This window comes from Prunus avium, chromosome 1 (assembly GCF_965620075.1).
Source record: "Prunus avium chromosome 1, drPruAviu1.hap1.1, whole genome shotgun sequence".
In the NCBI taxonomy this organism is placed as follows: Eukaryota; Viridiplantae; Streptophyta; class Magnoliopsida; order Rosales; family Rosaceae; genus Prunus; species Prunus avium.
In genome coordinates this window covers 55778183-55800886 of record NC_142284.1, presented here as the reverse complement: position 1 = coordinate 55800886, position 22704 = coordinate 55778183, and the positions used below count along the sequence as shown (strand labels likewise).

The window sequence follows — 22704 nt, the reverse complement described above, 5'->3', positions numbered from 1 at the left end:
AACTGGCCAAAGGTACGTACGGATTTGAACTTAGAGCTCATTCTGATTTGGGCTCGCTTATTATGTAAAAAGACGGGGCCTTAGCATAACCGTAGAAACCCGGCCCATTACAGGCCCAATAAACCAATGAAAATATTATTATTTTCGTTTTTCTCCTTTTTCATTTGCCAAAGAGGCGTCGCCCTCGCCCTCTCCCTCTCCCTCTCCCTCTCATAACGAAATTATTACGAGAATGAAAAAAATCCCAAGAATTCCGAGTCCACTTCAAATTACAGAGTTTTGCGCGCAAATTTAAAATCCTCGTTGTGTAGATTTCACGTCGACGACTCTGCCTCAGGTAAATTATCTTCTTGTTCTCCCTCCCTCTGATTTTTCATGGATTTGTTTGTTTGTTTGCTGAGAAAAGTTGAAATTGATTATAAAAAAAATAAAGAAAAAAGTTCTACGTTGTACTGAACTAATTCGGTCCATGATGTCTACGTTGCACTGAACCAATTTTGAGTCGGAAATTTCAATTGGGTTCTGATTTATGTCTTTTTGTCTTTTGGTTCTGTTTGCATCGACTTCTACCTCAATTCTGTCCATGATGATCAGCATATGGCTGAATTAAATTGAATTGATACTGAAATAATTCGGATTGTGATATTTTCTCAGCAAAGCATTTGCTATTTCGTAGGCACTGACTTTTTAGATGTCTTTTTTGTTTTGTTTTTTTTTTTGTCTTGAGAAAAGCCAGATGATGAACAGAAAATCAAGTAATTGTGCTATTTGTGAGAGTTCAAATCTCGCTTCTGTCTGTGCTATCTGTGTCAATTACAGGTGTGACATCTGAACTTAATGGTCCTTCAAATTTATTGTTGATATTATGAACTTATTCGAATCGTTGATATTATGAGTTGTTCTAACTGTTATAGAATAATTGCATGTTTACATGTCCTTAGTCTTATATATGGGTATGCTTGTTTTCAGATTAACTGAGTACAACAGTTCTTTAAAGGCACTGAAGAGTCGTCGTGATTCCTTGTATTCGAGATTGACTGAAGCGCTTGTGGCAAAGGTTTGTTTCTGCCTTGGATTGACTTAGGTAGCCTTTTCTTTTCTATTACTTCATACTCTTGTCCTTGCATTCCAATGGCCTATTTCTGCCAAGTACAAATATAGTTTTCAGGTACAATCCTGTAAGTTAATTAGAATAAAACCATGTTTTCTTACAACATATTATCTTTTGTATTGATGATATTTTTTACTCGGTTCTCATTAAAAAATATTATTTACACTGAGGATGCAAAGATGGGTAATGGACTCTAAAGAATTCTGCTACTCTATTTATACTGATGTTTTATACATTGGTCAGGGTAAGGCCGATGATCAACTAAATTGGAGAGTGCTTCAAAATGAAAAGCTTGTGAGGTTAAGGGAAAAGCTCCGCTGTAATAAAGAACAGCTTGTGCAAGGTTGGTTTCCTATTGCCAAATAGAATTTAGGTTGAAATTCATTGATGTTGTTCCTGTAAGACTGATTGAGATGTTTACAGGCAAGGCTAAGATTGAGAAGACGTCCTATGACCTAAAAGTAAAATCTGGGGTGCTTGAATCAGCCCTTGCTGTGGTATGACAATTTTTAGAAATATCTTTGTATTTGATTCTATAGAAATCTTTAAGATATCATGGACTTCTAAATTTTCCTATTTGCAGTTGGAAAAAAATCGTGCAGAACAACTGGAGAAGTTCTATCCCAACCTTATATGCACTCAGAACTTAGGGCATGTAAGGCATATTTATACACTCCTTTAATTTAGATACTTCTTTTGTGCATTATTAATTAAAGGAAGTTAGAATAGCTTTATTGTCTCAGAAGATGTGACGATAGTTATGTTTTTACTTTGCCATGCATTCTTCTTATCCTTCTCTTCTGATTCGTTCTCTGAATTGCAGATGGCAATTACCTCTGAACGCCTTCATAAACAGTCAGTGGTTATAAAACAAATATGTAAATTGTTTCCCCAACGTCGGGTAAGCTCTTCAAAAGAAGATGTATGTTGATTTATGCGCATGAAATATGGCTTATAAGTTGAGTTGAGTATTAATAGAAACATCCTACACATGCTCTGCATGTGTGATGAGAAGTTATAGGAAGTTAAAGGGTAGGAGGGAGAAGAAGCTGGGTGGGTTAAAAGTGGGATAAATGATAGTTATGGTAACACCCTTAGCTTTAAATTTAATTATGAAAAATTGATATTTTATCCCCTTTGGTTGACAAAGAGAATTCTCTTAGATAATCGTATAGATGAACTCAATGGTTTGATTATATTTGATTGATAATCCTTGATGACTATGTTACATGAAGCTATTGACTGACTTATATAAGTAGAATGAAAGCTATACCCATTTTGTTTTCCAAAAGAAACAGCATCACTGTGGTTTTGCTCTGGGTTGTTAATAATTCGTAGCATTTGATATTCCTCTATATAATTATTGGGGTTTGAGGAGCTTAAATCCAAGCTTTTTTATGTTCATTCTTTCTTTTAGGTGACTGTTGATGCAAAGAGGAAAGATGCATCTGGTGGTCAATATGATCAAATTTGCAATGCGTGCTTACCAAGAGGGCTGGATCCACACTCAGTTCCATCAGAAGAGCTTGCTGCTTCTTTGGGGTAATCTCTCTTTGAAGTTGTAATATCCTAATATTCTTGTAAGCAGGAAGCTATTTGGTACTGGATTATGTTATCTCACTGATTCACCACGAACTTGCTGATAATTTTTGCTTTTTCCTCGTGAGATTATTTTTTTTCAGTTAAATCCTACGCAGTTGAATCTTGTTTAGCAATGGTGATTTGCACTTTCACTGATAACTGATCACTATCTTTGGAGAACAGATACATGGTTCAACTCCTGAATCTTGTCGTTCAGAACTTAGCTGCTCCAGCACTTCATAACTCAGGTTTCGCAGTAAGCACTGTTCACCCTCCATGTGATGGCTTAAAGATTCCCTTGAAAACAACGGTCTTTCCTCACCATTAAGATTTACTATTGGCAAACTCTTAGGGGTTTGAAAGTACTAATGATGATTATATGATTATAAAAATGTTCTGGAAGTATTAGTGAAAATAGATGTTTACAGTCTGAAAGTTTCCCAATGTTTTAATATATATATATATATATAGATAATGAAAATTATTCTTATTTTGATTTGTCAAATTAAATTGCTCATATTGTTAGCTTATGACTTGTGTTTTTATTTATATTTATTTGGGGAAGACATTTGGTTCGGAAGAAAAGCATACCTTCATTCGAAACCTCTTTCTGTGAAAGCATTCTATTTTTATTTCGAAGTTGCACTTTTCTTCTAGAGAGACATTTGAAGCTTCTCTAAGACATTTGAAACTTCATCTGAGGCTTTTGATGTTGTATTTTGGATTATTTTTAGCTATATTTCGTCTTAATTGGGATGCCTTACTTCAGGGTTCCTGCTCTCGGATATGGCAAAGAGATTCTTATTGGGATGCTCGCCCTTCTTCTAGGAGGTACGTTGGCTGGAGATATTTTTTGACATGGGAGAGGATTTCTCCTCCTGGTGACTGAGATAATTTATTTTATTGCAGCAATGAATATCCTCTCTTTATACCACGGCAAAATTATTGCTCCACTAGTGGCGAAAATTCGTGGTCTGATAGAAGCTCAAGTAATTTTGGTGTTGCTTCAATAGATTCCGAGAGGAAACCCCATCTGGATTCTTCTGGAAGTAGTAGCTTTAATTATTCTTCTGCTTCTCAACACTCTGTCGAAACACACCAAGATTTGCAGAGAGGGATTTCACTGCTCAAGAAAAGTGTGGCATGCATTACAGCATACTGTTATAACTCACTTTGTTTAGATGTCCCTTCTGAGACATCTACCTTTGAAGCATTTGCAAAATTGTTGGCTACATTATCTTCGTCCAAGGAAGTTCATTCTGTTTTCTCTTTGAAAATGGCTTGTTCAAGGTACATTGTCCTGCATCTCCTTTCTTTGTCAATTATGTTCTGTGTGCTTTCATTTTTGTTCTATTGTGCATAAACTGAAGTAATAAAATAATAACTGTTATCTGGTTTTAACAATGTTTGGACAAACATTAAATCCTGAACTTCTGAGAGGGTATTTTCTTGCAAAATAGATCATTGTGACTTTTGTAACATCTGAATTAGAATGTTAAGTGCTTCATGTTTGGGTTGTTGACTGAGCCAATGCTTCATCTGCTGTAACAAAGCTTGAACTACTGACAGGCTATGCATAGGTTGTATGGGACACCCTTAATTAGATAATGAAGCTGGTGCTGCGTGGGATGTTGTTACTGTCCCAAGGCGTTGGCATCGCAATTGGAAGGCGATTACAAACCTTAAAATTGAAAATGCATTATTTCATGAAATTACAACAATTATCTATGTCATTGGTTTTTAATCTCTGTCACCTTCACGCCCCCTTCTATGTTATAAAAGATGCTAACTTCTCTAATAACTTTCGTACAATTAGAGAGAGTACAAAATTAAGATATCTACTAAATTTCCAAAGCTCTCTCTTGTCAAACAGAACACACCTTTATAATTTATGGGTAATACACTTTTAAGCCTTTCATTTATTTGCCTGATCATTCTTGAGGAATTTCTTCTGTAGTTGGAAGGTTCAATTCCTTTAGCATGGACTTATGGGACAGTGTGCTGATGCCATGTAGGGTTAGTGAATGTAGCATAAGGTTTGGTATTTTCTTCGACTTCTCTAGCAAAGGTTACTCAATTGGATTGTTTTAATCTCTATATTTGTCTTTTTTTAAAATGTTGAGAACAGAAAATGGATATAAAGTTGTGTGTGCTGGGTTTTGCAAGAATGATTTTTGGACTTATGGCTGTTTATGCTTGAAATCTGAACTGTAATAACCTCGTTTGCCTGCATCTTTTTACCTGGACTGGAAATGGTCTTCTTAATACTCAGTTGCTTGTTAAAGAACTCTACTTTAGTGGCATGCTATGGATAGTAGATCAACATTCTTTGGAATTTTCCCTTGTAACTTTCAGGTCATGTAAGCAAGTTCAACAATTGAACAAATCTGTTTGGAATGTGAATTCTGCCATATCGTCAACCACTCTACTGGATAGCGCACATGCCATGACAATGACGGTAAATGTTTGGGCTTTACTTGTTTTGTTAGGACATTTGGGTTTTTAGCTAGTGTACTTTTGTGCCTCAATCAACAATGTTATTGGTTTTGCCCTTCATTGGCCTATAATTGCTTTTGTAGGAGTGGTCCTATCTCATAGCTCAGTTTTTTGTACTTCTGCCTTTTTGAGTTAGGAGCTGGTTGATATTATTGTTTGCATCTTTTCACATACATAGGAATAAGAAATAATTCGGTAACTGTTAAATTGGTATGCTACTGTTCTTTGCATGCATGAAGACTTTACTTAATTGTCATACGTTTTCTTTTGCCTTGCAGAAAAATTTGTATGAATATAACCTACCTAATTATGCCACCAGCTTTCTTTGTTCCACTGAGTTGTCTGATTCTGGGAAGAATGAATCCCTTGTAGAAGGATGGGATCTTGTAGAACATCCAACTTTTCCTCCTCCACCATCACAATCTGAGGATATTGAGCATTGGACTCGAGCCATGTTCATCGATGCTAAAAGAAAATGATTTGGCACTACAACCGTCTTTCTGCTTATTTGTAAGTCACCATTTGAATAGTTTTCTCTTCACAATTCAAGTTTGCAACTCTGTGAATAGTCTCTGTAATTTGTCTATCATCGTTATAGATACCTTTTTGAGTATTCTTGCACCTTTTGTTTGCTTTTGTGGCTACCAACAAGAGCTTTCTTGAACTTTTTCTGTTTTCTCTGTTTTTTGCTTGACAGGTAAGTCAAAGTAGACACGAAAGTTCAAACAAAAAGTAAGACTGCATTTACCATGGACTGCTCAGTAACATATTCTTCAAGTGTTTGGAATTGACTTTGTTAGCTTGTAAATAGAAATGCTCTAATGGTTGTCTGTCTATACATGTAAATAAAAATAGAATTGAGGGGTTTTCCTGTTATAATTTTAACCCTAGTTATCTTTATCCTTAAGATTCGTTATGCTAGATCCTTGAATTTAATCAAGACACTTCTATTGCCAGCTTTGCCGTCCATTGGATTAGGGAATGTATAATATAGGGTATCAGTTAGGGTTCGTTTACGGCTATGAAATTACACATCAAAGAATGATCTTCAAAAATAAATGTTTTTTTTTTGTTTTCTTTTCTGAAAAAAACTGCATTAGTATGAGATATGATGAGAGTGGTGGGTTATATTTTTGTCTTTTCTAAATATTATTGGACCATAAAATGTGTACGAAATACAAGAAAATTAGCCTAAACAGTACTGGCACAGAAACTTCCTCCTATAAAGAGAGTACGAAGTTAAACAGCACTTTTCATGGTTGGCACAATGAGAAGCAGCAGCTTCTTTCACTTTTTCCTCTTCTTTGGGGGCTGAAGGGCCTCTTCCTCATCCTCTTCTTCATCCTCTGGTTCATCCTCTTCCACAATTTCTTCCTCCTCCTTGTCCTCACCTTCATCATCATCATTCTCCTCCTCGTCCTCATCATCTTCATTGTCCTGATCTCCATCATCATCACCATCATCATCGTCGTCGTCACGGTTGTTGCCATCTTCTTCTTCTTCCTCTTCACCATCTTCGCCTACTCCAGCGGCTTCTCCTCCAGACTCAGCTTTGGAGTTGTTGCTTTTGCCATTAGGGTTGTTCCCACTGCCTCCCCCATCATCAGACGATAGCTCCTCTTCGGTCTCTCCTAATCCACCATCGTTGTTCTTCTCTTCATCCCCATCTTCGTCAGCATCCACTGCTTCGTAGTTGGAATGAACTCCTTCACTTTTTTGTCCGCAAGCTGTTGAGGGCGCAAAAGGATCCTGAAACCACGGGATAAACGCAACTCAAAAGTGGAAGTCAAATATGCAAAACAAGAAGGTTTAAGGTTAGACATCCAATAATGAACGGACCAAAGGAATTCTTAAATTAATGTGATTAAACTTCACCAAGTCTAATCAATTTGTAACAGAAATGACAACATTAAGCAATGTGTGACCTTGAATGCAACGGATGTTGACTGCTGAGTAGCAAACAGTGTAATTTTTTGTTTCGGTTTGTGTGAACCAGACCGAACCGGAGCTCACCCCGACATGTAACGGGGTCTACATTCCTATGTACGTGTCTCGCTCACGAGTCATCGAGTGAGAAAAGAGACAGACATATGGGGTATAAACTGTCACAGGTAAATTTTGTAGGTCTATGATAAAGAGAGACAAACACATGAAGCATACACCTTGTTACATGTAAATTTAAAAAAAGAGTAAAACAAGAAAATGTTTCCATAAATCTGAAGGTGAGTCTCCAAGTCTTTCCCTTTTGTTTTTGTTTTTCTTTTTGGGGAAACTTATCCCAAGTGTGGAAGTAAATTATCGTCTCCACTTTTTGGAAGAGCCTTTTATACCAGAATGTCAATTGCCATCATCTGTCACAGGGTGCGTATGTACACCACCAGGCTACCATGGGGGTGTAGCTTGTAAATTGGACCATAATGTAAGTCCAAAAATAGATCCACAAACCATGAATGATGATGTGTGACAAGATTTTCATAAAATTTCAAACCAAAACTGACATGACAGGTACTAATAAAATATCTTAATTAATTACAGAAATGAGATTTTTCTTTATTTTAATTTAACTTCTACGGAGACCGTTGACTCCCATAACAAACAAAAAACGACACAGAATATCCTTTCATCATATGCCTTCCTCGCAATAATAAACAATAAATAAATCCCCAGAACCGATTTAAAAAATTATCCAAGAAAAACCAAAAAGCATATAAAAAGATATTTTCAAGGCTCAGAAAAAAAACAAGAAGATATTTTAAGAACATTAATAATTAAATTATTCGTAAAAAATTAAAGAAAAAAAGAAAGAAAATGAACTCACTTGAGCGGCCAAAGAAAGCAAGGCTGACGTAAGCAGAGTAGCAAGAGCCTCCCAGGCGCACGTTAGCAACGAGACCTGGGCAACCGTAACCTCGCCACCACCACCACTCCTTTTCGTCTCCATTTGTACGGACTCGACGACGTGCGCAAAGCCCTGTCAAGTCGACAACAATTCAGATGTACGGTCAGATCTGTTCCCCTACTTGGTCCCACCGTTAGATCTGGCAACTAAATTAATTAAGCACTAGACAAAATATTTTTAAAAATATAAAATAAAATAAACTGTAACTAAAACCGGTCGTCGGAGCATTTTTCCGAGAAAACTATGAAGGAACGAAAACGACGACGTCGAAGAGAAAGTTGAAAACCGTTGAAACGAAGCAGTGTGAGAAAATGGGCGAAGTGAAGTGAAGGAAGAAGAAAATTAGGTAGAGGAAGAGAGCGAGGACCTGAAAGAGATGAGCTTGAAGCAGAGCAGAGAGAGATCTGAGAATTTGTGAAGCTTCTTCGTCTGGTGGTTTAGTGTGGTGAGAGTGTGTTTCTGTGTTTGTGCTCTAAAGCGTCAGTGAGCTTTGCGTTGGAATGACTTTCGTTTTCAGCCGTTGGATTGTGATCCTGCACAGAAAGAACCTTTCCTTCTGTGTCTGTGTGCGTGAGAGAGAGAGAGAGAGAGAGGGAGAGAGAGGCCGTAAAGTTGGAAATCAATGTAGTAGGGCCAATAGGGAAGCATGGGCAGTGATTTTAAACTAAATTACCAACCAGTCCTGTGGGAAGAAAATAACTCTTTCTTTTCTTGTTACACGTGACGAACGAGAGAGATAGACACGTAATATATCTTTTGTTACATTTTCACAACAATATTATACAATTATACTTCTTATGAGTAATACGTCGGTATGATGAATTTATACGCATTTTTCTTTGTGAAATTCGCTAAAATAGTCATTTTTCACAATTTCTATTCTAAATTAATATTTATTATTTTAATACTCTTTTACGGAACAAATTGAGAGTAGGAATTAACATTTCTCGTGGTTAATTTTAAATAGTCACAGTGGTCCAGTCCATACCAAAACGGTGACAAATAAATATTTACGAGACCTAAGATATGGCATGCCTGTCATGATCTTAATTAGTTGGAGGGCCCAATCAGCTCATTTCGCTTTAAGTGATGCTGCAGCATAATACCTGTGATTTTGTTCACAACTTTATTTATTATTGTCGTTTTAATGTGTTTTTGTATTTTTATTTTTCCGCTCAAGAATTGCTATAGCTTCTTCTGCACTCCAAGTCTCAAATCTCAAATCTCAAATCTCAAACAACTTTGTTGGAGCACCAGAAAAAGCGAAAAAGAAGAATATCATAATCTCGGCATATCAATGAAAGAGAGAATATCATAATCTCGGCATTTGTCCGCACTAATTTTTTTAACAATCTCAGAGACAGCAATGCTTTATCTTTATGTGAACAGGCACTTGGAAAGTGATCAAATTCCACTGATATTTTCTCCCAAAGACTTTGACCCTTTTATTGATTCTATCTTCAATCTTCCCACCACCTAAAGGCATATGTCCGTTCCTCCTGCCATTTACCCAACCCAACCCAACCCAACCCAAAAAAAAACTATATGAACCAATCAACCTCCTCCAGCTTGGGTTTGTTTTGTATCACTTCAGTTGCACCAATTTTACTTGCGTAGCAACTCTTTTTGGACCGAACATGGGTACCATTTCTCTACTCATCAAATCCATGTATGAGTTACCAACAAAATTCGTCCCAAGTTCGAATTCCCCGCCTCCATTGATTGAAAAAATGCGTCTGTTACGAGTTTATATTGCATTATATCCCATGATTAGGTTTTTGTGTTTTCGTCTCATATAGCGTAATGACATTGCAAATAAGGAATGTGAGAATGACACTCAAGATTTAACAAAATAAGTATATTTTTTTAATTATTCACAGTTCATGAGACGGCTGTTACTAGAACAAATGATCATTGGAAACAAGATAAATTATCTGGTATTTAGATATTTTATAAATATATGGGGCAAATTTAAAGAGGGATTTACCCAGAATTATGCAGATGGACATTCTTAGTACAAGCCCGAATAAGTAATTGGGCTAAGCAAAGCCCAAGTGGGAACCAAATACCATACTAGAAAATTATATATCAAAGCTTGAATGCTGAATTAATTAATTTATTTATTATCTTTTGTTTATGTACTTTGCAGTATAATAATTAACAATATTGTTGCTGCACAGCTTTTTATTCTGGTTGGCTAAACAAGATTATGTAATCTATATTTAGTTTTAATATTAAAAATCAGAAAGGAATCACAAGCACAGCGTGGTCAGGATGGCCGAGTGGTCTAAGGCGCCAGACTCAAGTTCTGGTCCTCTAACGAGGGCGTGGGTTCAAATCCCACTTCTGACAATTCATGTATTCTTCTTTTTTTTATATTTTTATTTCTTATACTTTTGAAACAGAAAGAAAAGAAAGTTCCGTCCTATGGAAAATACTAATTTCTCAAAAATGCAAAACCAAAAAAAATTCTGAATCATAAACAGCAGAACAGATGAAGCTCAATCATAATGGAGGAAGAAGAACATGTATAAACAAACAGATGCATGCTAGTAGGGAGCTGAACTCGTGCGCCGGAGTTGGTATTTAGGCATGGAAATAGGGTTTGAAGCTAAGATCATCTCCACCTCCTGCAACAACAAAAAAGAAAAACACCAAGAAACAATCATTTTCCATCCAATCTTTCTTGCTTTCTTAACATGAAGATAATGACCAAAAACTTATAATAGTTCTCACATTGCAAGTAAATAGTTAGCCAGTGGTGGCTCTGATAATTCTAAATGCATGATTTAAATGAATGCTAAGAAGAATTTGGTACCTTTTGCTTTTTGAGCCAGCTATTCACTTTTCCCAACTGGAATACTTCATGCTCCAACTGATTGGTATAAGCCTAAAACAGGAAACAAAGAACTCTCATAAGTTGCAAGTTTATATTAAACAGAAATCTTGCTTTAGATCCAAGAATTGTATTTGAACTTCAATTTTTTTATGACCTGCTTCCTTGCCCTTGACCTGGCAGCTGATTCGCGGTTCTTGATCATCCTCTTCTGTCTCCTCTCTATAGTTCTCTCCTTCATTTCATCCGAAAAATGGCGTTTCCTCACAGCGGTTGCCTGAGACTCGCAAGAGGAAGCTGAAATTGCTGGCATTGGCATTGACATGCCAACTTGGTTCTCTGAGTAATCAAAATTCACAGCTGAGTTCTCATACACTGACTCACTAACTTTCAAATTTGAATCCAGCATTGTCATCTGCTGCTGAACAGCAGCCATTTGAAATTGAAGCCAATCTGTCTGCTGTGATACAACACCTGTTGGATCAATTGCCATGATTGGCTGAGAAGCATTCATGAGACTAGGTTGGTTCCCTATGTTAATGACACCGGCACGAACTAAAAAATGTTCGGGAGTAACTGGAGTCTCCCCGATAGTACTCAACCGTTGCTGCAACGACTCGTTGGCCACCACGGTGTTGACATGTTCATGATGAGCTATTTCCTTCCAAACCTCATCCGCAGCCTTCCTACTCAATGCTCCATTCAAGTTGAAATTCCCTAGAAAAAATGAAGCCGGCAATGAGGAGGAGGAAGGGTTTTGTAGCAGCTGCCCCTCTTCAACTGATATCACATTTTTAAGCAACTCATCAAAATGCATGCCATTCGAAGGCTTGCTGTTAATATTTCCCAGGTGGCTCTGGGCCTCATCCAAATTAGAGAGATTGTAAGACTCCTGCCTAGCCAGAGGAGGAAACTGTGGCCTCTCACCTCCATTTCCAGACTCCAAAGTCCTGTCCTCCATAACCCCTTACACTAAATTTATCGAAATTATCGGAAAGCTTCTAAAAAGAAAAGTTCCCAACAATTTGTTCAAAGTGAAGAAAGCTATCAGAAGTGCAAGCAAAACCAAGAAGCAACATGATCAGATTCTAAGTCAATTGATTGTCACTCACTAAACCCAGTAGAGAAATTTATATAAAAACTTACGTAAATCAAAATTTTGAAAAGAACAGTAAAAAATTGTATAGAAGGAAGGATAAATTTAAACCATGTTTTGATGAATTTAAAGCCATCATCACGTTGTGCAATGTGGAGAATGGGAAGGTGTGTGAAGAGTGGAGAGTGAGGAAGTAGTGAGAGAGTTCATAAACAAGATTTTGAGGAGCGAAATGTGAGCCGCCAGAAATGAACTGGCTGAAGCTGATTTGTTGTAGAGGATCCCTATTTTCAGTGAGAAGAGGAGATTGTAACAGAGTTGCTCATCTCAACAGCCAAACCAGATTTTCATGCTACATTTTTGGGATAGAGAGACCCAACCATTCCACTCTTCTCTCTCTCTCTCTCTCTCTCTCGATTTCTACTGGATTTTCTCTTTGGTGAGTGAGAATTTTAGTGCGGCCAGTTGGTACATGACCGTTATGACAGTTGGTTCTTCTAGAAGACCTTGACTGTTAATGGACTCAGCCACACCATATGCAAGGCCCCAAGGTGAAAAGATGGGCTTTGTTTGAGTTTCTTATTGAGATTTTTAAATCCACCACCAAAATCAAACCACTAATGAATTGGGTTTTCAGATTTATGTCAATTGGTTTAGCCAAAGTAGTTCATTCATATTGTTATTATTATTATTTTTTTAATACAATCGATAGTCTAAACTATAAGAGAATGAGTGTTTCTCATATATTATTAAGGTGTCATAAGAGTTTGAACCTAATCTACCGGTTAAGGCCATTTTCCACTACACTAAACTACTTTGGCGATATTCTGATATGTTGATAACCGTTAAAAATTGAAAAGCAAGAGACAATGACTAAAGTTACATTACATCCTTATTTTATACTCACAAAACAAAAACAAGAAACAAAAAAAAAAAAAAAAAAAAAAAGGAAAAGTAAATCAAGTTATCCCATCAGTCAAGAATGTATGTCTTTTCCTTTTGCCAACATGGTATTGACAATTTCACCACTCAAAATTTTCTTTTCTTCTTTTTCTTTTTATCTTAATAAAAGCTTTTTTAAGGAAAAAAATAATACAAAATCACAATAAAAGTTAAAACTAACAAAGGGATATAAAGAAAGGGTCCTCCTCAGCTATGGGAAATAAATAAAATAAATACAACCGTTTTCTGAGTGTGATAATATTCCATGAGTGGTGCTTGTCCTTTTGAGCCCAGGATTGCTCCAAGAAAGAAAAAAAGAAATTATCTTCAAACCCATGAAAGCTTTATACATTCAACGCAAATAAGAAAACAGAAAAACAGAATCTACTTTCTCATGCGTGGCTCAAAAAGAACTTCCTCTTGCACCACCAAAACAAGCATAATATTACACAAGGACAGAAGAACAAACATGTATGGTTGTTGTTGGAACAACTTCTTTGTTTTCCCATATGCCTTCCTATATTCTTAAATAGTTGCACCAAGTATCAACAATTAGATCACACACAGTACTTGAAACCAAAAAAAAAAAACCCTTTGGTGTGAATCATTTTTGGGGTTTGGATATATTATTATTATTAAACAATTTTGTTCAGAGACAAAGATCTATGCAGAAAATCAGAGACATAAAAAAAAAATTATAAAAATAATAATAATAATAAAAAGAATGAGTGGGAGGGGATCAAAGTGGCAAGTGCTAAAATTATTGCAGCATTGTGAACCCTCCTTATTGATTAAGTGAATGACGTCTGCGTGTTCAATTATGCCATGACAAGAAAAAGAGAAATAAATGTTGATAAAAAGGCAGCTTGGTTTAAAGACATATTGGGATCTCGTGTCAACTTTGTAAGGAGTTATTAATTGGTATATAAAGAATTAGACTCTATACACACTAAAGTCGATGCCATATGACAAAATTCTATATCTGTTTAATAACCCGAATAGTTAAGTTTTGAGAAAATATCGACCTGTTTATTGTAAGCGTGAGTTCGTGACAGCAAAAAAGAAGCTTTTTTTTTTTTCTTTCAGGTGGGAAAGTTGGAATCACATACATCAATTAATTCCTATGATTTCCCATAAACGAATAGAATTCGAGTATTTGACAATCACCATGATAATGGAGAATATTTGAAGCCGTATAATGGTGGTAAGATTAATGGTTGGTGTTTTTGAAATGCTTTTCTTTTTGACTGTTTTTCAATGATCCCTTCGTGTGGAGGATCCGTTCACATAACATGGGACTAACTTGGCCACTAGAATCTCATCTGAGGACTAACCCACTTTGATAGTTAGGCCATATTCGGCTGCACTTGGCGTGTACTTTTGTGCCATCTTTTGCAAATACATACATTAATTATACAAAGGAATATGAAGAAAGAAATTTGTTTTTTTATGGAAGCTTCAAATTCCCAATGCTTTGACCTAAACAAATGCATAATGAATTGCATAGCTTACGTTGCTTAAGCGCCATCAATTACACGATTCTCTTCCCCTATTTGTAGTGATTTGTTGAATGTAAAGTATTGCACCATATAAGATCTTGAGTCTAATCAACCTATACAAGTACATGTATTACGATTTATCTCAAAATTTTATACTTTACTCTAATTTATAGAAACGGGAATTCGAACTCAGGTGAAAAGAAGACATACACGCTATCCTAGACAACCAATGTAACCCATGCTTTTGAAATTTGTTTATATTTAAGTTCACTTTAAATCTTATTTAGTCTTAACAGGTAAGATATTGACAAGTCACATACCACATCATATCACTTGGTGATTAGAATTTGAGAAGAAGAGTTGTAAGGAAGAGAAGAACACATAAAGTTTTAAAAGGGGGGGGAAAAAAAAAAAAAAAAAAAAGAGGGAAGGCGTGGGCGGGGTGAGAGACCAAAGTCCAAACAAAATGCCTTTTAGTAAATGATTTTTCTTAAAGTTATCTCATGCTGGAGATGCGTTCGGTATAAGCACTAGAAAAATCACTTTAGATGTTCATTAGTGATGGGAGTTGGGAAGCAGATGCCATTAGCTCATAAAAACAAATTATTTATAAATAGAAAGAAATGAAAAAAAGCTTGAAAAGAAATCAAGGTCCCATCATCCCTAAGCATTATAAATAAAGCAAAAGTGAGGGAGCCCTAATTTTATTCAGATTAATCTGAGCCTTATGGATGGTGCTTGGCTGTCTTTTCGTTTTTGAAATGGATTTATATACCCTAAAGCACATGCGTGCTAGCACAAAACTTACCAATTTTTTAAATTTCTTTAGTTACTTAATTCATTTGTTTATCATATGTGATGGCAACAGCCGATATCGTTTTAGTAGATATTAGATTCTGATTAGATTTAGAAAAGAAAAGAAAATCTCTTTCATTGAAGGATAACGAAATCAAATATAGGAGATCTATGTTGCATCAATAAATACTCTTAAGGGTATACTAGTGATTTGCCCCCTAAACTTGTACCTAATTTTCAATTAACCCTTTATCCTTTTTATTTTTCAGAAAATTAAGGATATGAACTTTTTTTTTCGCCAATTTCCCCCCTCCGTCTAAATCCACAACATTTCATCCAATGAAAAACGATGTAACGCCCACAAGATGCATGGAGGAGAGGAAGATAGAGAAAGAGACACACAATTGGAAGCAAATAAAGGAGTCTTGTGCAACCTTTGGGGAATAACTTGGCAGTGGCAAAGCAGTAACATAGACAGAGATAGACTGAAAGCCATACCTTGAAGAAGTTGGCTGTTTTTGATGGGGTTGATGTGCTGGAGGAGATAGAGCTAAGGGAGGGGGGCGATAGGGTTGCTAGTTCAGTGTCTTTTTTTTGGAGTCAATTTTCTTCTTTTTCTTCAATTTTTAAAAATAATTTAACTGAAAATTGGATGAAATGTTGAGGATTTAGACGGCATGGGGGAAATTGGAGGGAAAAAAAAGTTCATGTCCTTCATTTTTTAAAACAAGGAATAAGGGGTTAATTGAAATTTAAGTACAAGTTCATGGGGCAAATCACTAGTATACCCATACTCTTAATCACTTGAATTACAATTTCTTATAAATTATTTATTTTATTTTATTTAAAGTACTTATATTGTTATGAACTAGTTGTTAGTCTAGCGGTATTTCTCTTTCTAATATTAAACTAAGTATCGGATTTGAAACCTAACAACTTTACAAACCTTAAACCTTAAAGTAGTATAAATAATAATAAAAATTCTATTTTGTGTAAAGCAACCTAATTAATTGATTACTTTTTTCAATGTTAATTACTTGATTAGTTGTGGTCAGTAAATATCATACCTCAATAATTGGTGATCACCCTGGTGGCGATCATGACCAAACATGAAGCATAATCTATCATATGTAATTTATAAGCCACTTGGCCATATGTTTTATCTTTTTGTCGTTTCTTTTTTCTAGGTTTTGTTTGATTTTTTTCCTTGCTTTTTCTTGCACTGTGTGTGTGCTTGGTTGACGCAGCATTTCTTTGTCTTACATGGTATCCACAGTGGCAGTGCACCATTATGCTCTACCAGAGCCGAAAGAAAATAGAATATGACAGCCAATATGGCAACACATTAGTAATGCTATCTTGTTCGATTTATCTTTTCACCGTGAATTTAGAGTAATTTTTAAGTACGATAGTAACGTCGTCACATGATGTTATCAAATTATGTCATCCATTCGAAGTTTAATATTTGAATTAGTAACATCATGTGACGGTGTGACCGTAACTCTACAGAAAATTTCTCGTGAAATCTAAATCTCGTATTCATATAAAATTTAGTACGATCAATTATGCAGATTCGAAATCTTAACCTCATAAAATAGTCTAATATAATAGCACTTCTAACATGTTGGATATTCACTTTGAATTCTCACAATTGTTAAATTGTATGTGATCAAAGCTATTTTGGATGTGGTAGCTATATGTACATTCCATTTGGCGAAAGGTTTTACATCCATTGTGGAGAGGCTTTTAATAATAGCTTCCTAGTTGATGGGAAAGTACCAATTTTCTTTCATTTTATCTACTTTTTCGTGGATCATGAACAATCCTATTCATGTACTAGTTTCGACTATCTTTGTTGATGGAGATTAATAGAGATAATGAAGAATTGATTAAGTCCTATGTTGACGGAAAAAAAAAAAAAAAACACCCTTATCTTTCTTTCAAAGCATGCACATAAATATTTCTCATTGACAAAGAAAAAGGTAAATATTTCTCAAACTTTTTATTATTAAAAATTTAAAAAAAGTAAAAAATATTTTCCATTTTTTATGGATGGAAAAATCCCTCCGTCTCATCCAGGTACAATTTCTTTGGGAGAGTCACTATTATACTCAATATAGGGGCCCAAATTATAAAAAAAACTTTACATAAATTAGACTTTAAAAACACACGAAAAACTCATTTACAACATAACAATGAGACTTCAAACTTCCTATAAATTACAAAACTACCATCGATTTCTTAAAACAAGCACAACCCCAAAACCTCATAAAAAAAACCTCAAAACACTCAATAGGGCATTAAAGTAATTTAATAATCAAAATTAAATTCAATAAAATTAGCCGTTATTTTTTAGGTTTATTTATAAATTATAGATAGCGTGGAATTTATCTACATCACTACTGCTAAGAATAAGTACATAACTAAATATCTCTGATTTCTTTCTGTTAGGAGACACTGGGGACGGTCAGACAGTTCATGAGCATGTTGGACCTGTGTTTAGCTTGTGTCCCATTTTAACTTATTATTCTTGAAATTACTAAACTAACCCTGGTCCTTCGAAACGGACCTACATTCTCTATCCTCACCGTCCACGCTTTGTCACCGACCTTCCAGTACTCTCCACCTGGCGTTTCAAATGTAAATGATGTCATTCATGCCAAAAGTCATTTGGCCTATTTCACGAATCTTCACTCAAATTATTAGTATGTGTAATTCTATTAAAATTTCTTATTTTCTTTTAATCTAGTGCTACCTCGCATTGGAAGAATTTTTTTTGTAATTTACCTAGTTGTTTTTAGCCATTGGTACCCAATTTGAAACGTAGTTGAATCACTAAGGTTGAATTTTCTCCGGATTGACTTCATACTCAAAATTTTCTTCAAAGTCAAATGTGGTTAACAACAGCAATTGTGATTATAGTGCTCATTTAGACTTGTGAATTGTTTTAGAGTTTCAATTATTTTGAATTTTGTGGATTCGGCTTGAGATAATGTTTGATTTTAGTGAAGTGGGTTCGACTAGAGATCATCTCTATTTGTAGTTTGTTCGATTTAGTTTGTTCTATTTGAGCTCGTTGATTTTGTTGTATTTTCGGACTTCATGCTTTGATTGTATTTTTGAAAAACTACAATTTTTAAGATCAATTGATAAATGTATCATATAAAAAAAATCAATTGATAATAATACATGGATTATAATTTGAATAAATTCGATACACAGTATCCGTATGCTCCATGATATCTAAATACACACAATTATTTCTTTCTTTTATTTTTGGTTTGTTTTTTTTTGTTTTTTTAACTTTTCTTGCAAAAGTAAAGAAAAAAAGTTTTGAAAAAGACGTTAGTGGGAACGTTGCGACGTTAACGGTTTACTGTCGCGCTTTGAGAAAAGAATGAATATTATAAGGTGGACAGAGAGCTTATGGTTCTTGCAAAGTTTGCTTAAAAATGCTCTGAGGAATTGGCTGACAATGATTCCCAACAAAAATTGGGTCTCACCAAATGATCATGAGAATGTTGAATTCTTTGGGTCTTCGAAACTCTACCCAGAAAACCCAATTAAATTCCCACTCCCACAAGTGAAAAAATTAAAAAATTAAAAAACCTTCAAGCTTTGAAGCCTCAAAGTTTGAGTCTTTTCAGAAAAACCTGGAAAACCCAAGAATCTTTGCTTGTGACTTTGTTGGGTTTGAATGAATCAGAGCTTTGGTGAGAAAGATATTCATTTTTTGTTGGAATTATAGGCTTCACTGAGAGCTCAATTAGGCATGTTACAAGAGGTAATAATGTCAGCTTTTTCTTTCTCATTGTCTATGTGCAGTACATGTGTTTATGCAAGTACTTTAGATAGTATATAATATATAGCTGCAGATTATCACTCCCCCCCCCCCCAACTTTTTCCTGATCTTTATCCACTTCTTCTGGTTTATTTAAAGTGAAAGATGTTAGTGTTGTTTAGGCTAGCCTTTAATGAATGAATATATATGCTTCTTCTCTTCTGTGCTTTTATTGTTTCTTCTGGTTTGTGCACAAGGCTGGATTTGCTTAGACTCAGCATTAGGACATCTGAATAACTATTTCACCATGCAAATTCTTTTCTTTTTTTAAGGCTTCAACTTTGTGATGCTGCATGATTTGTTCCAATCCCACTTGTTAACTTCATGTTTTCTGTTTCTTGCTGTGCTGTCATGTTCATAGGTCTTAATCTTGGAGCAAAATATGCAGTTGTGTTTTTGCAACAAAGTGATTATGAGTGCTGTTTGTTTACTTATTTGTTTTTTTGTTTGTTCAATTTGTTGATAGAGAATGAGCTATCCATCAACTCAATTTGCCACCTCAAGACAAATGGGGATATACGAGCCGTTTCGACAGGTTGGTGTGTGGAAAGAAACATTCAGGGGTGATCATAGCTCAAACACAGGTGCTTCTTCAATTCTAGAAGTGGATGCTGGGATAGAAACCAAGGTGAATTTAAATGAAGCTTGGTCCCTTTTTCTTCAATGTTAGATTCACTTTACTTTTACTTCATGAACTTAAATTGATTCTCTGATTCTTCTCCTAAAGATTGGATATGTTTCTCATGAATCCTTGGCACCATCTGGAAATGATCAAGAACCAAACAGATCTTCTGATAAGGTGATGGTTTTGCTTCCCACCCCACCTCTTCTTACTTTCTTGTACTGCTGACCATGTCTTTGCAAGATGACCAAAAAAGAATTTGTTTGGTTGAACTGATGACACAGGAAAAACAATTATTTACCAGCTAATTTACCTGTTCATTTGCTACCTTTATCGTATATTTCAGCTCGTTAGAGTTATATATATTCGGATTGACTTGTATTCATACGGTACTTTCTTTGACTAGAGCACATAAGGGCACCTTCATACAGCATGGTCAGGCTGAAAATTAAATATGTGATTTGATCAAGCTGTTTTCTTTCTTTCTTTTTTCTTTTTCCTGTAAATGGACTTTGAAGTGTAAATATCTATGTACAGGTACAGAGGCGCTTAGAACAAAATCGTGAAGCTGCTCGCAAAAGTCGCATGCGGAAAAAGGTGAATATGAATCACCTACAAGTCTTTCACTGATGTTTTTTCATTCTTAGAACTTGTGATGTTATTTGAACAATCTCATCTTGTTCTACCATAGGCTTATGTTCAACAACTAGAAACAAGCCGGTTAAAACTGGCACAACTGGAGCAGGAACTTGACAGAGCTAGAAAACAGGTGAGGGAAAATTACCCTTATTTGTCTTTGTTCATGTTACCATCAGATATATATCCTTTTTAGTCAGCATTGAAATATAATTTCATCAGATAAACCGGCGGCTGCCTGATTTGCAGGGTGCCTATGTAGCCAGTTCATTAGGTACAAGTCATATGGGATACAATGGAGCTTTGAATTCAGGTTTGTGATTCTGAACTGTTTTAAACTGTTTTGAACAGTTGCAGCTATGGAAAATATTTCCCTTAATGACCTAACTACCAATTAGTTTTCAGTAATTTAAGTCGTACCTTCTATTGCATTACGTTAATTCAGCTGTGAATCTTGCAGGGATCACTACATTTGAGATGGAATATGGACATTGGGTTGAAGAACAGCACAGACAGAATGTTGAACTCAGAAATGCATTGCAAGATCATGGAACCGATATAGAACTTCTTCGAATACTTGTAGAAAGTGGCTTGAGCCACTACGCTAATCTTTTCCGGATGAAGGCAGATGCTGCAAGGGCTGATGCCTTTTACTTACTGTCTGGCATATGGAGAACATCAGTAGAACGTCATTTTCACTGGATTGGAGGATTTCGCCCATCAGAGCTTCTAAATGTAAGGCGTAATTTAGTTCAACTCAGCATTTGAGGACTGCAGGGACTTGATTTTTTTGGTCATTATTTCTGATAGGCTATAGTGCAATTTAGTTCATCCAATGTGTAACATACTGCATTGTTTCCTTCATTCAGATTGTGTTGCCACAGCTTCAGCCATTGGATGATCCACAACTTGTGGATTTCTGCAACTTGAGGCAATCGTCTCAGCAAGCTGAAGATGCTCTCACGCAGGGAATGGAGAAGCTTCAGCAGAATTTGGCGTTGACCATAGCAGGTGATCAAATCAGTGGAGAAAGTTATGGATCTCAGATGACCACTGCATTGGAGAAGTTGGAAGCACTGGAGACCTTTGTGGGCCAGGTGATGTATCAATAAGGATTGAAAGCAAATTGCATAAATCCAACACTCACTGGCTTTCTTCATGATGAAATGATCACATTGAGAGATTTTGGATCTTTGTTGTCAAAAGGGTTTAAATAATGCACCATCAAGATTTAACTATAAATCTGTTCTATAATATTTCATGAATTTAAAGTCATAAACACATGTACACATATGACTCTCCATGTAAATTTGCTGAACTGCATATGTTGCTCTTGTCCAAGACAGGCGGATCACCTCCGGCAGCAAACTCTGCAGCAAATGTCTCGAATCCTAACGACTCACCAGGCAGCTCGAGGCTTGCTTGCACTCGGGGAATACTTTCACCGGCTACGTGCCCTCAGTTCTCTATGGACTGCCCGTCCTCGTGAACCGACATAGTCAGCTGCAAGCCTCATCTGCTTAGATATATATATATTCTTTTCCAATGAACTTATGTCTTGTTTCAGGTGTAAATATGTTCAGCTTAGTGGCTGCCTGAGTGTACCAATTCAAAACATATAGGTTTTCAAGTCATATGTCTCCAATGCCTGTAGCATATTAGCTAGTTTGTTGGGTAGATTGACTTGAAATGCAAGATGAATTAGCTGTTACTTGATTTGTAAATTTGCTTGAGACAATTATTGCCATATGCATACCAGCAGTTACTATTTTATTAAGGTTGGGTGAGGGAGTGAAATGTGCAGATTGTTCTTCTTCTTTATGTCATCTCCCTGAAGTTATATATTATTTGGAATTCATATTCCTGTTTGCCTGATGATTTGCACATTTGATCAATAGCAGAATATGTTCCTGGTTTTAAAGTACAAAATATGTACATATGTTCTTCTTTTTTCCCCCGAGAAATATTCTCTTATCAGATAAGCTCCCGTGGAATATAATCAATAACTTATGATATGATTCATTTCATCAATTTGATAAAGTAAAAGAATAGTAATCCATAATTATCAATTTGATTATAAACTTCTAAGGCAAAACGACACTTGTAGTCCTTGTGGTTTCCAACTTTTACCACTAAGGTCCCTGTGGTTTCAATTTCGTCACTTTTGCCACTGTGGTTTAAGAATCCAAGCAATTCAAGGACACTTCTCAATTTCCGTCAGATTTATGTTAGTTCTGTTAGGGCATCAGCACGTGCCCCTCACATGGAGGGGCATTACGGTCAAATCGAAACTCTTCATCCAGCAACGAGTGCCCCCTCCCACACCCCACCAACCCAGCCAATCTCTCTC

The 22704-nt window shown here is 35.8% G+C and overlaps 4 protein-coding genes and 1 non-coding gene across 11 annotated transcripts; 3 read left to right on the top strand and 2 right to left on the bottom strand.

Moving 5' to 3' along the window:
• Positions 1 to 169: 169 nt before the first annotated feature.
• Positions 170 to 6088, top strand: LOC110753202 (DNA-directed RNA polymerase II protein). Of its 2 annotated transcripts, none has more exons than XM_021954055.2 (14): positions 170 to 337; positions 737 to 819; positions 970 to 1057; positions 1355 to 1454; positions 1535 to 1608; positions 1695 to 1766; positions 1935 to 2012; positions 2529 to 2653; positions 2876 to 2948; positions 3462 to 3523; positions 3602 to 3982; positions 5048 to 5150; positions 5467 to 5698; positions 5886 to 6088. In XM_021954055.2, the coding sequence occupies exons 2-13, from the start codon at positions 737 to 739 to the stop codon at positions 5665 to 5667; spliced, it is 1440 nt and encodes a 479-aa protein (XP_021809747.1). In that variant the 5' UTR covers positions 170 to 337; the 3' UTR covers positions 5668 to 5698; positions 5886 to 6088. The 2 variants fall into 2 exon arrangements, with proteins under 2 accessions (XP_021809747.1, XP_021809741.1); XM_021954049.2 differs by having other exon boundaries at positions 733 to 819.
• Positions 6089 to 6313: 225 nt separating this feature from the next.
• Positions 6314 to 8715, bottom strand: LOC148298046 (uncharacterized). Of its 2 annotated transcripts, none has more exons than XM_088246497.1 (3): positions 8455 to 8715; positions 8007 to 8226; positions 6314 to 6937 (listed from the first exon to the last, which is right to left on the bottom strand). In XM_088246497.1, exons 2-3 carry the CDS (start codon positions 8127 to 8129, stop codon positions 6476 to 6478), a joined length of 585 nt encoding a protein of 194 aa, XP_088102623.1. In that variant the 5' UTR covers positions 8130 to 8226; positions 8455 to 8715; the 3' UTR covers positions 6314 to 6475. The 2 variants fall into 2 exon arrangements, with proteins under 2 accessions (XP_088102623.1, XP_088102622.1); XM_088246496.1 differs by having other exon boundaries at positions 8007 to 8159; positions 8455 to 8714.
• Positions 8716 to 10355: 1640 nt separating this feature from the next.
• Positions 10356 to 10439, top strand: TRNAL-CAA (transfer RNA leucine (anticodon CAA)). Its single transcript has one exon. It is a non-coding gene; the product is annotated as a tRNA-Leu (tRNA).
• Positions 10440 to 10539: 100 nt separating this feature from the next.
• On the bottom strand, positions 10540 to 12416 carry LOC110748259 (ABSCISIC ACID-INSENSITIVE 5-like protein 2). The gene is made up of 3 exons (XM_021948259.2): positions 11081 to 12416; positions 10906 to 10977; positions 10540 to 10717 (listed from the first exon to the last, which is right to left on the bottom strand). Exons 1-3 carry the CDS (start codon positions 11882 to 11884, stop codon positions 10637 to 10639), a joined length of 957 nt encoding a protein of 318 aa, XP_021803951.2. The 5' UTR covers positions 11885 to 12416; the 3' UTR covers positions 10540 to 10636.
• A 6269-nt stretch (positions 12417 to 18685) lies between these two features.
• On the top strand, positions 18686 to 22222 carry TGA7 (bZIP transcription factor family protein). Of its 5 annotated transcripts, none has more exons than XM_088247178.1 (9): positions 18686 to 19039; positions 19563 to 19724; positions 19824 to 19895; positions 20256 to 20315; positions 20410 to 20487; positions 20577 to 20667; positions 20815 to 21089; positions 21224 to 21451; positions 21697 to 22222. In XM_088247178.1, the coding sequence occupies exons 1-9, from the start codon at positions 19028 to 19030 to the stop codon at positions 21841 to 21843; spliced, it is 1125 nt and encodes a 374-aa protein (XP_088103304.1). In that variant the 5' UTR covers positions 18686 to 19027; the 3' UTR covers positions 21844 to 22222. The 5 variants fall into 5 exon arrangements, with proteins under 5 accessions (XP_088103304.1, XP_021809363.1, XP_021809350.1 ...); XM_021953671.2 differs by having other exon boundaries at positions 18687 to 19039; positions 20604 to 20667; positions 21701 to 22222; XM_021953658.2 differs by having other exon boundaries at positions 18687 to 19039; positions 21701 to 22222.
• The last annotated feature ends 482 nt before the right edge of the window (positions 22223 to 22704 follow it).

Coding starts and splice junctions, on each gene's coding strand:
- LOC110753202 (XM_021954055.2), top strand. CDS start 737: ATGATGAACAGAAAATCAAGTAATTGTGCTATTTGTGAGAGTTCAAAT. Junction 2,013..2,528: donor AATTGTTTCCCCAACGTCGG/GTAAGCTCTTCA, acceptor TCTTTCTTTTAG/GTGACTGTTGATGCAAAGAG. Junction 5,151..5,466: donor CACATGCCATGACAATGACG/GTAAATGTTTGG, acceptor TTTGCCTTGCAG/AAAAATTTGTATGAATATAA.
- LOC110748259 (XM_021948259.2), bottom strand. CDS start 11,884: ATGGAGGACAGGACTTTGGAGTCTGGAAATGGAGGTGAGAGGCCACAG. Junction 10,978..11,080: donor GGTCAAGGGCAAGGAAGCAG/GTCATAAAAAAA, acceptor TTCCTGTTTTAG/GCTTATACCAATCAGTTGGA. Junction 10,718..10,905: donor GCTGGCTCAAAAAGCAAAAG/GTACCAAATTCT, acceptor TTGTTGTTGCAG/GAGGTGGAGATGATCTTAGC.
- TGA7 (XM_021953658.2), top strand. Junction 19,725..19,823: donor ATGCTGGGATAGAAACCAAG/GTGAATTTAAAT, acceptor CTTCTCCTAAAG/ATTGGATATGTTTCTCATGA. Junction 20,316..20,409: donor AAAGTCGCATGCGGAAAAAG/GTGAATATGAAT, acceptor GTTCTACCATAG/GCTTATGTTCAACAACTAGA.
- LOC148298046 (XM_088246497.1), bottom strand. CDS start 8,129: ATGGAGACGAAAAGGAGTGGTGGTGGTGGCGAGGTTACGGTTGCCCAG. Junction 6,938..8,006: donor TGCTTTCTTTGGCCGCTCAA/GTGAGTTCATTT, acceptor CCGTGGTTTCAG/GATCCTTTTGCGCCCTCAAC.